The following is a 12,344-nucleotide window of genomic DNA, read 5'->3' on the forward strand; positions in this document are numbered from 1 at the left end:
AACAGAAGATCAAAATGCAAGAATGAAAGCAAGAAGGCATACAGACAAGTAAACGATAGTAATATTGAATAGAAAAATAGCTCGGTGGAAACTATCATGAAACAAATGTAAAACTAAGGTAATGGAAATAAAGTTGCATTAAAATGTGATATGGTATGAACAAGGAATTAAATCAGAAAAAACATAACAGGTATCATGCCATAGTGATAGTTAATAATCAGTTATATGCCAATTTTGTCTAGTGTTTGTTAAATGGCACTTACTCTTTTATTTCATTTCTTTTCTCACTTCTGTTTTGGACCTGAGAGGAAGGGGATAGGGTTTGCAAGAATAATGAACAAGAGTTGCTACCATAAAGAAACGTGATCAAAGTTTCAACTACATCCTCACTATCCATTAAAAACACAAAAAAAAAAAAAAAATCAACACTAGCATTGAGTGTATGAGCAACTTTAAGGGTTAAAAATACAACAGCTGTGCACCCCTAAGTGTGAAATCCAAAGTTTAAATCACAAGCCTTGATGAACACTCGCACGTTCTTCAAGTGGTATCTAGATCATTGTTTTCATGACCTGCATATATGTTTGTTGACATGGGCAGGGAAGGGTGCAACTCTTGGCGAGGAAACAATAGCTTCAACCGGAAAGCATCAACTCCATTCAAGTAGTAGTGAAAAAGCCGTTTTGCCCTGATGAAACCAAGACGGCCATAAAGTGCCAGTGCTCCTTTATTCGTTACTTCTGCTTCCAGTGTAACCTTCAAATATGTAATACATGGGGTAGTCAGTTTTTTGAATCTAATCATTGCCTCAAACCTCCCACGGATTATAACCCTCTAAAGCTCACATAAACATAATGATCACCATACAACCTAACTAATTAAGAGTGGTGAAGAAAATACTAAAACTTTTTTTCTCCAATTCTTATGTTATAAATGAATTTGCAAACTAAAAAGGATACCTTGGTAAACAGTAAAATTATTTTAGAACCTTTCCGCTTTCTAAAGCAACTCATAATGTACTGAGTACAGGGATATATAGATAAGCATAATCTTGAAGAGACAAAAATAGCTAGACCCTAGAAGGTGTTATTGGTTTCAAAACACTAAGATATCAGCGAAGGCAAAATATCTCAACCATCATCAAAGTTTTGAAATAAGAGGCCATCTTGATAAGATTGCATAAAGTTCAAATGCAGAAAAAGATAAAGTTGTGCCGATGCTAATTTAGCTGACTCATGCACAAGATCCACTTTAGCCGAATAGAGGATCAAGGATATCATCACTACTTCAATGGCTACCCAAAACCATCAATTCTGAGTTCAGATAGCATATACTAGGCACTGCAATGGTCAATGCCCTGGTGTTTAAGAACATAAACAAGGTTAACTGTTTGATGAGTGGAGATATCTCCACAGAATTAACTGGTTTACAATGTAATAAATTATATACGCATTGGCATATATGAAGATCAAAGAGTGAAGCCTATTACAAATATGCAATTCATAGGCACACTAACTACACATATAGCAAAGAAATTCAAGTTAAACAAGACATTGGCACAGCATCTTATCCTTGTTAAACAGAATGAGATTAACCAATGATACAGAAATGACCAGCATATATCCAAATTACAAAGGAAATCACCAAGACAGAGAATGAAAAATCCCGTACCTCTTCACACCCTGATTCCATCATCATTTTAATGGATCTGGTAACGAGTTCAGTAGCTGCAACATGAGAAAAAGGCATCAAAACTCAGTATCTACATCCACATTTTACATAAATTTTGTGGACTATGCAACCATTGAGATATGAACTGATTTCATGCTCACTTTTCAACTTGCAATCAAAGGAATCCAACCCATTCAAGAAATTTAAGAAAAGAATTATTACACAGTAAACAGCAGTGAGATAGAATGACATCAAAAGGAAGAAAAAAAAAAAGCAGTGGAAAATTTACCAATGCCTCTTCCACGATAAGGCTTGATTACAACTAACATGGCAATGTAGCCCCTGAAAGTGTTCCTATGTTCTCCCATCTTGCAGACCACGGTTCCCACGCATTTACCGTTGTGAAAAGCCTGTTTTTTATTTTTTAAATCAGGAACTAAGAGAAAAAGAAATTTTGGGAGAAACCCATTGTGCAAATGCAAAAGAAATAATCGAAAACAAAAAGAAAGGAAGGGAAAGAAGATATTACGAGGAAGGAGAGTTGGGGCCAAAGATAGACGAAATATCGGTAGGTGAAGATGGAGTATGGCTCGCTGAGTTCTTGATCGACCAAGCTCATGATCAGAGGCAGGTGATGCTCGCCTCCATAGCTCACATACTCTATCTCCGCTTCTTCAAATTCCGCTTTCTCTTCTTTTTCTTCGGAGCTTGCCTCCATTGTTTTCACTTCCTGTACCGTTCTCTGCGTTTCTTCTTCTGCGTCAAATGTCTTGGTTTCAAGCTAATTCACGTGGGCTTCAATAGAAGTTTGGGCCCCATAGAGAGGCCTACTACATCCACTTCATCATTTTATTGGGCCTAGCTGCTCAGATTTGACCTGAGGTGATTTACAAACATTTGAGTTTTTGGCATAATGAATTATTTCGAAAAAAATTAATTAGGTATTTATTCTTTTATTACATTTAATTAAATTTTTATTTTTTTATTTTAAATAAAATAAACCTTTATGTATAAGAGTTGATTAATTGTTATTAGTGAAAATGCTATTTATCATTTTTTGTCATGTAATGCTAATGTGGTATGTTGATATATCATAATGAATGATAATATAGTCATGTGACATTTTCAATCTTCATATTAATATCACGTTAGTACCATGTCAGCACTATATGGATATAAAATAACAAATGAGATTTTAACCAATAACAATTAATCAATTGTTTGTCATAAGTACTCATTTAATTCCAAATAAAAGTACAGGACTTTATTTTTAAAAAGTAAAAAAAGTGCAGGGACTTGATTAAACGTAATAGAATAGTAAGAGTTTATTTGAATTTTCTTACATAGTTTAGGAGATTTTCCGAAGTATTATGTCATTTTTTATATCGAAAATTTCATTTATGTTTTTTGCGATTTCAATTATTTTTCTATGCAATTAATTCTTATTTTATTTTTGGTGATTCAAAATTTAATGTGTTTATTGGGAGAGGCATGACCTTTGATTGTAGAAAGGCATGTACCTTTTGAAGGATATATTTGTTCACTTTTAAATAGGTGTGTATAAATAAAAAGGCACATTGGTGATGTTTTAGTATCTATAAATACTCATCCCCTCTTTCTGAAAAATTCATTCTAAGCATTTTGTGTTTCCAAAAACTATATTCTTCTTCATTCTAAAATTTCTTTAAGAGCAATAAAGAGATTTATGAGTTTGCCAAATTTTATATTTGACTACACATTAAAAGATCTGAGTGGTTCATTGTATCTTAGGAGTAGGATGTCATCAATTGCTATTTGATAACTTTACGATATAGAGTTATTTTGCTACATTTTAGTTACAAAAAATAACTAGTCCTCACGCTTTTAAGTTAATAAATAGTTTTTATATTTTTATTATTTAGTATACTGCATGTTGAATTATTTTAATTTGAGTAAATTTCACCCATTTTCATATAAAAAAATCTTAATTTGAGAATTCACTGATTTTGTCTCTATTTTGAAGGTTCTTAAAGTGTAAAAAGCTTCATGGAAGTAAAATGTGCAAGGAAAGCTAGGTGCAGAATTTTCTGAACATGTGATATTTTTGCCATAACTCTCTACAGAAGACTGATTAATGAGAATTTTGGACCACTGAAAATCTAAGATGAAGGATTACATCTTTAATGTTTATCACTTTTCTTAGTTCGAATTGGTAGGTGATCAAAATCCTTATCGAAATGGGAGTACTACACTAGGAAAGCATAGATAAAACAGAATACTTGAGAGCCACGACGTTAAAAAGACATTTTTTGGCATATTTCAAAACAGAATGGTTGAGAACCACGGCTCTCAAAATAAGAGTTATGGCACTGAAGCTTGTTTCCAAAAATAGATATATGACGGGAAACTTGGAAGTTAGGTTAATTTAAGCTTATTTAAAGAACTTTTTTAGAGAATTCTTGACAGAGGACGGTAGTAGCTATTTTGAAGAATTGGAGTTAAGAATCAAGTAAACTAACAAGAGAAATTGAGAGAGATTCAAGATCAAAAGCTTCAACATCATTTTCTTTCTTTGTTTTGTTTTTCTCTTATTTTCTTTGACTTGAATTCATGGATAAATTTCTTTGGATAATGTTTTACTTGGATAGCATGAACTAATTTGCTTTTCTAGGACTATGGTGGATTTCAACATGTAACATGAATATTAGTTTCTCTTTTATTTATCATGAATGGATATATTTTTGCTTATTCAAATTTGTTCTTAATATTTTTAATTGCCTAATCAACAATTAATTGAATTGTGAATTTAATTGAGACTCTATAGAGAGATTTTAGATTGAATTAAGATTGTATAGTGTAGACACACGCCAATTGTTGTACATAGCCAAATTAGGAATGTAGCTTAATGAACTTAATTTAATTGATTCCTATAAACATATAGTGACCTAATTAAATTAAGTATTTGTACAAGTATCTCCATGAAGACTTGTACATAACTTCGAATTCTAGGTTAGTAAGAGCACCCATGAATGTAAATAATAAGAGAAACTGGTATCATATGAAGTGTTGAATGAACTTATTATCCTAGGTCTTTAGTCTATTGTCTTTCTCAAGTAATTTTAATTTCTATTAGTTAATTTAATGCTTGCTTAAAATTAGCTTTAATTAATTTTTTTGAAAATTTCAGTTACTTAAATAAAATTAATTTGTTATAAAATTTTAATACTTAGTAAAAATTTAAGAATAAATATTTGTGGAAACGATACTCTACTTATCACTATATTACTTGTTAGCGATAGCGTGCACTTATGTGAGAAATTCGTCAACAAGTTCTTGGTGTTGTTGTTGGGGATCTGTTTTCTTATTTATTTGCTAGTATTAAAATTCAACAAATTAATCAGTTTTAAGTTTTTCTTCTTTGTTTTTTTAGGTTCATTTTGTCGTTGTATGAGAAAAGCAAAAAGCTTGGGGATTGTACCATGAACAAAGAACACTCCGAAGACTTCAATGAGAAAATCCACAAGCTTTTGGTCAAACAAATACAATGGCTGATCAACAAGGTGAACAAAAAATCCAAAAGCGCATAGTAACTGAAAATCATTGCTTAAGAGATTATGCTGTTCCATTGATGCAAGGGATTCCATCCAGCATTCGAAGGTCAGCTATTCAAGCCAAAAATTTCAAGATCAAGCCGGTTATCATCACTATGATACAAACTTTAGTCCAGTTTGGGAGTTTTCTAAATAATGATCTAAATGCCCATATTTTAAACTTTTTGGAGATATGTGATACCTTCAAATATTATGGCATCATATATATTATAATTCGTTTGAGGCTTTTTCCCTTTTCATTGAACGATAAAGCTAAAACATGGTTAAATGCACTTTCCACTAAATCCATAACAAGGGATGATCTTGTTCAAAAGTTCCTTGCTAAGTTCTTTCCTCCGACCAAGATAGCAAAAATGAAGAATGATATCACATCACATGTAGCTAGATTTTGAATCGTTGTACGAGGCTAGGGAAAGATACAAAGATTTACTTTGGCGTTGTCCTCATCATGGTCTTCCAAAGTGACTACAGGTGTAGACATTCTACAATAGCTGGAGCGATCATGTTCGAACCACCATTGATGGTGCTATGGGAGGAGCTTTAATGGCAAAGTCAATTGACAAGGTATAAAACTTGTTGAAGGAAATGGCTGGAAATAACTATCAGCAACGAGAGGAGCGATCAATGCATAGGAGAATGGCTATAGTTCATGATGTAGATGCCATTTCGGCACTATCCGCACAAGCAGCAGTTTTAACTAAACATTTGAATCTTTTAGTACTAACTCCATTCAAAGTCCATTTGTAATTTGTGAGTATTATGGAGACAATCATGCAAGCAATCAGTGTCTAAGTATGGAAACAACACAGTTTATGGGGAATAGATAGTAGAATAATCCTTATTCCAACACTTACAACCTAGGGTGGAGGAACCATCCACACTTCTCTTAGACCAACAGTCATGGATCATCTTCATCTTCAAGACCAAATGTATCTACTGGATTCCAACAGCAAGCAAAAGCACCTACCCTAAATAAGAACCCAAATTTAGAGGATGTGTTGAGGTAGTACATGATACATAATGATAACATCATTTAAAGTCAAGTAGCATCACTTCGAAACCTCGAGACTTAGGTTGGTCAATTTACCAATTTATTAAACAACAAAGCTCAAGGAACATTACCTAATGATATAGAAGCAAATCCAATAAGGGAAGGTAAAGAACATGTCAAGACTATATCACTTTGATAAGTGGTAAAAAAGTTGAAAGTAACTCAAATTGATCTGTATAGAAAGACAAGATAGTATGGAGTAAGGACCAGATTGCTAGTTCTAATGAGCAATGTCAAGAGAAGGAAACCAAAGCAATATTATGACCACCACTTTTTCATCAATGTTTCGAGAAGCAACAAGATAAAAGCCAGTTTCAAAAATTTATGGAGGTGTTTAAAAAGCTTCACATCAACATTCCATTTGTAGAGGTGTTGGAGCCAATGCCTTCATATGTCAAATTTCTAAAAGACATTTTATCTAAGAAGAGGAGGTTGGGTGAACTTGAGATAATAGCATTCATTGAGGAGTGTAGTGTAATCATTCAAAATAAACTCCCTCCCAAGCTTAAGGACCCAGGCAGTTTTACTATTCCATGTACAATTGGTGCTTTATTTTTTTCCAAGGCTTTGAGTGATTTGGGAGTGAGTATTAATTTAATGCTCTTCTTTATTTACAACAAGTTGGGTTTAGGGGAGATTAAGCCCATTATTGTGACTCTACAATTGGCATATAAAACTCTCACATATTCAAGGGCCATAATGGAAAATGTGCTTGTGAAGGTGGATAAATTCAAATTCCCAGTAGATTTCATAGCACTTGACATGGAGAAAGATAGAAAGATTCCTATTATCTTTGGGAGACCTTTCTTACGCACTACTAAAGCACACATTAATGTCGAAAAAAGAGAACTTACTTTGAGAGTACAAGATCAAATGGTAACATTCAATATTTTTCAACCTTTAAAGTTTACTATTGATCATGATAAGTGTTTTGCATTCACTGTGGTGGATAAGGACACAAATGAAATGTTCATGGAAAGTCATTCTACTTACCCACTTGAAGCATCATTGCTTGCAAAATTTGAGACAAATAATCAAGATGTCATAGAACGTGTTAATGCATTGAATGCCCTATCTTGTGTGTTGGGAACTGAATTTGAGTTGTTAGATTTGTCTATCTCTTCATTTTCACCAATGAAGACTTCAAATTGAAAAACCTCATAAGTTAGAACTCAAACCATTGTCTAATCATTTAAAGTATGCATATCTTGGAGACTCATCTACTTTTCGATCATTGTTGCAGTTGATCTTACTAATAAGCAGAAAGAAAAGTTACTGAGAGTTTTAAAAAAACACAAAAGGGCACTTGGTTGGACAATCATAGATATAAAAGGGATAAGTCCTTCAATATGCATGCATAAAATTTTGTTGGAGGATAATCACAGAGCCACTATAAAGCATCAAAAAAGATTGAATCTAATCATGAAAGAGGTGGTAAAGAAGGAGATAATTAAGTGGTTAGATACTGGTATCATTTACCCTATTTTGGATAATGAGTGGGTAAGTCAGGTGTGATACATACCAAAGAAAAGTGGAATGAAAGTGGTTGCTAATGAAAACAATGAGTTCATTCCCACAAGGATAGTCACTAGATGGAGAGTGTGCATGGATTACCAAAAGTTAAATAAAGGCACTAGGAAAGATCATTTCCCATTACCAGTCATTGATCAGACGTTGGATAAACTAGTTGGAAAAGAGTACTATTGTTTCTTGGATGGGTACTCAGTGTATAATCAGATTGCCATAGCACTAGAGGATCAAGAGAACAACCTTCACATGCCCCTATGGTTCTTTCGCCTTTAGGAAGATGCCATTTGGATTGTGCAACACTCTAACCACATTTCAACAGTGCATGATGTCTTTCTTTTCAAATATGGTGGAGAAAATATTAGAGGTATTTATGGATGATTTCTTAATTTTTGGCAATAATTTTGATGAATGTTTGTTGAATCATGACAAGGTGTTGCAAAGATATGAAGAGACAAACCTGGTACTAAATTAGGAAAAGTGCCATTTTATGATACAAGAAGGCATCGTTCTTGACCACAAGGTATCAAGCAAACGATTGGAGGTGGACAAAGCAAAGATAGAAACTATTAAAGAGCTTCCACCACCAACCTCAATAAAAAGTATTAGAAGTTTCCTTGGACACATTGGTTTTTATTAGCAATTCATTAAAGATTTTTCTAAACTTGCTAAACCCTTGTGCAATCTCTTAAAAAAAAAAGAAATCCCATTTAAATTTGATGATGTATGTCATGCTATATTCGTTGAATTGAAAAAAAAAGTTGACATCCGTACCCCATTATTGTAGTCCTTGATTGGTCATTCCCATTTAAGCTTATGTGTAATGCTAGTGATCATGCTGTAGGTGCAATGTTAGTGCAGAGAAAGGACAAAATTTTTCATTTTATATTTTATGCAAGTAAAGCTTTAACTGAAACTCAAGTGCATTACACCACCACTGAGAAAGTATAATTAACTGTTGTGTATGCATTTGACAAATTTTGTTCATACTTGATTGGCATTAAAGTGATTGTTTATATTGACCACTCTACAATTAACTATTTGATTGTTAAGAAGGATGCCAAACCAAGATTGATAACATGGATTTTGTTGCTATAAGAATTCGATTTGGGAATCAGGGACAGAAAAGGTTTAAAAAATCAAGTGGCAAACCATTTGTTAAGGTTAGGGCATGACAACCAAGGTAAGAACTTAACTTTGATCAATGAAACTTTCCCTGATGAATAATTATTACATGTTGGTCAAAAGAAGTTACCATGGTATGCTGACTATGTTAATTTCATTGTAACTAAGCTTCTCCCTCCAAATTTAACTTATCAGCAAAGAAAAAAATTTTGCATGAAGTTAAATTATATATATGGGATGAACCATTTTTGTTTAAGTAATGTGCTGACAGAATGATAAGAAAGTGCATTCCGGAGGAAGAAGTCAAAAATGTGTTGAAACACTATCACTCTTCAAAATATAAGGGTTATTTTGGAGGAGATAGAACAACAGCCAAGTTCTTCAATTAGTTTTGTATTGGCCAACACTTTTCAAGGATGCTCATAACCTTATTCTACATTATGCCAGATGCCAAAAAGTGGGGAACATTTCCAAAAAACATGAAATGCCACTTAACAACATTCTACAAATGAAAATTTTCGATGTTTAAGGAGATGATTTTATGAGACCATTCATATCCTCATTCAACAATGGATACATTTTGGTGGCTTTTTGACTATGTGTCAAAATGGGTAAAAGTCTCAGTGTCTTGAGTCAACCTTGTATCGAACTATAATATGGTAGAGTTGGTTATGAAATTAAGTCTTTTATACCTGTAAGGAAAATGTTCTTCTTTCAAACAATGTAATGGCTTGTGGTGACACCTCCAAAAATACCTATTAAGTCTTTAGGGGGAAAGAACCTTTAGGAAAGGAATGTCCTCATTTCAAGTGTTGTAATGGCTACTGGTAGAATACTAGTTGATAATTCTATTTTATAAAATTATTTTATTCTAATTTTGTTATTAAAAATTAGCTAAGTCCTAAATTTTCAATTATAATTTGTTTATTTTTAGTTGTTTTTATAATTAGTTTATTTTTTAGTGAGTTATTTTAATTTTATGTTATTCCTTTTAATTTGGTTATTATTTAGTAGTTTTTATATTTTTGTAGGATTAAAAGTGATTGGGCTTAATTTTGGAAAGTAAGGTGTTGAAATATCCAGAATCTACTTGCATATGCTTTCATATTTTGGCCATATCTCAAGCTACAGAACTCTAAATGATGCGATTCTTAGACTATTGGAAAGCTAAGAGACAGAGCTACAACTTTCTTGAAAATAGAGAAAATCACGTTTGAAAATGGCTGGATGTACTATGCTGGGAATAGAAATTTGTAAAGACTGATAATTGATTTTGGGCCTCTTATTACAATTTTAAGCCCAATTAAACCCTAGGCCAACTTAAGGAACTTTAGGTTAAGTCTATTAGTATAAATAGGATATGTTTAACAACATTGGAGACGACTTTTGAGAGATTCAAAAAGCCAGAAGTTGAGGCTGAAACTTGGAGATCAAGACAGCAATTATTGTTTTGTTTTCTTCCTGGGCTTTTATTTTTCTTGTTACTTTCAATGGTTGAATTTATTATAATGTTATTTGTTTTTGCAATTATAAGTAGTTAATTTTCTTTTTCTAGGATTGCAATTGAACTCATATATAATCTGAATTTTTAATCTCTTTCTTACTTATCTTCAATGGGAATTGAATTGTTTATTCAAATTTGTTCTTAATGCTTTTTAATTGCCTGATCACCAATTAAATTGATTTAGGAACCTAAACAAACTTAGGAAAGGGAGTTTAAAGTGTACTAAAATTAGGATAGTATATGATCATATTAATTGATTTGCGTATAGGATAGGGATATACCTATAAGCCATATGTAGCCAGATTAGAGTCTGAACTTAATGAGTCTGTTTTAATTTCAATTCACATAGGGATATAATGTTTTGATTAAAATAGATATTTTTATTGAATGAGTCGAGAGACCCTTATAAATAATTTAGGACTCTAGGTTAGCAATTCAACCCATTGAAATAAGTTAAAGAAGAGAGGTAAGATTTAGATGAAGTGTGAGGGATATTGTAATCTTAGGCTTATTTGATTTGATATTTTCTCAAGTTATTATTATTTTGATTTTTCTTGTTAGTTTAAAATTTTAGTTAATTAGTTTTAGTTAATCAATTAAATTTTGGGTGTTTGGATAAGATTAAATTGTTCTAATTTTAGTACTTAGTAAAGTTTTAGATCAATTCTCTGTGGGATCGATACTTTGCTTGCTAATATACTATCTATTCGATACATATACTTGCGTAGTAGAATTTTAACTAACACTAGTAAAATCTCGTAAACTCTTTATAGGGGTAAGCAGTCAGCAGATTGTTGAGCTGCCTCACTGGTAAAGGTATGCTTGTAGCAAATCATCTAGGGTTGCCCCTATGGCCCAACAATGGCATGTCTTGGTCCCTTTATAATTAATTTCATATTAATAAAATATTTTTCCTTTTTATGACTCAGTGGCTACATATATGACATTCGGTATGTCATTTGATTTTGATACGGGTTCTCTTAGTCTGATTTATTATTATTATTAATGTTAAAGCAGATATAATCAAGTATTGGTTGACTTGCGTGGAAGCATCCACTCAAGTGCCGCATGAACTATCACATACTTAGGCGAAGGAGTATAGTTCGTGACACTCAGCTTTCCCTACAAAGAAAGCTAAGATGGTGATGAAATTTCTGAAAAAGAGCATCTTCATTAGATTCGAAACACCAAGAGCTATTGTGAGTGATGAAAAGAGTCATTTTGTAATAAATATTTTAGAACATTACTTGCTAACTATGGAGTGACACACAATGTAGCCACAACCTATCACCCTTAGACAAGTGGACAAGTTGAAGTGTCAAATCGAGAAATCAAGAGAATTCTAAAGAAAATAGTATCCCATCAAGGAAGGATTTGGACAGTAGACTCGATGATGCATTATAGGCGTATAAGATCGCTTGTAAAATTCCAATAGATATGTCCCTATATCGATTGCTATTTGAAAAAGCGTGTAACCTTCTAGTTGAATTGAAGCACAATGAATTTTAGGTCATCAAGAAATTAAATTTTGACTTGGAAGCTGTCACGACCTGGAACTCCCCATCGGGCTCGTGACAACCGCCGCGAGGCCTCGACAGACATTCTTCACCCCAAATGTCGATTGAAACCTCGCAAGGCTTAGCATCAACTTTCGCATCTCCCTGGTGAGCAACAGTTATTAAATCTCGCATTTCAAAAAAATCTTAAGTCATTTTTAAATAAGAACAATAAAATATTATTTTTTGGCTCACAGGGGTATTTTTCGTAATTTTTCGTCAAAAAATCTCAAAACTTGCTAAAAATGTAGTAGGTAAGCAGAAATATATATTTAATGATTTAAAAAATTAAGTATCTAAAACGATCATTTGAAAGCAAA

General features: G+C 32.7%; 2 protein-coding genes across 2 annotated transcripts; one reads left to right on the forward strand and one right to left on the reverse strand.

Annotated features, from left to right (window-relative positions):
• Positions 330 to 2,419, reverse strand: LOC18601134 (N-alpha-acetyltransferase MAK3). Its single transcript, XM_007031968.2, has 4 exons — positions 2,201 to 2,419; positions 1,961 to 2,081; positions 1,672 to 1,727; positions 330 to 756 (listed from the first exon to the last, which is right to left on the reverse strand). The coding sequence occupies exons 1-4, from the start codon at positions 2,387 to 2,389 to the stop codon at positions 541 to 543; spliced, it is 582 nt and encodes a 193-aa protein (XP_007032030.1). The 5' UTR covers positions 2,390 to 2,419; the 3' UTR covers positions 330 to 540.
• On the forward strand, positions 6,637 to 7,464 carry LOC108661544. The gene has a single exon (XM_018118970.1). The coding sequence runs from the start codon at positions 6,637 to 6,639 to the stop codon at positions 7,462 to 7,464; it is 828 nt and encodes a 275-aa protein (XP_017974459.1).

Source organism: Theobroma cacao, chromosome 4 (assembly GCF_000208745.1).
Source record: "Theobroma cacao cultivar B97-61/B2 chromosome 4, Criollo_cocoa_genome_V2, whole genome shotgun sequence".
Taxonomy (NCBI): domain Eukaryota; kingdom Viridiplantae; phylum Streptophyta; class Magnoliopsida; order Malvales; family Malvaceae; genus Theobroma; species Theobroma cacao.

Excerpts from the sequence above, each read along its gene's own strand:
- LOC18601134 (XM_007031968.2), bottom strand. The coding sequence starts at position 2,389 with ATGGAGGCAAGCTCCGAAGAAAAAGAAGAGAAAGCGGAATTTGAAGAA. Across the intron at positions 1,728-1,960 it reads TTATCGTGGAAGAGGCATTG|CTACTGAACTCGTTACCAGA; the intron begins GTAAATTTTCCA and ends CTCATGTTGCAG. Across the intron at positions 757-1,671 it reads TGGAATCAGGGTGTGAAGAG|GTTACACTGGAAGCAGAAGT; the intron begins GTACGGGATTTT and ends ACATATTTGAAG.
- LOC108661544 (XM_018118970.1), top strand. The coding sequence starts at position 6,637 with ATGGAGGTGTTTAAAAAGCTTCACATCAACATTCCATTTGTAGAGGTG.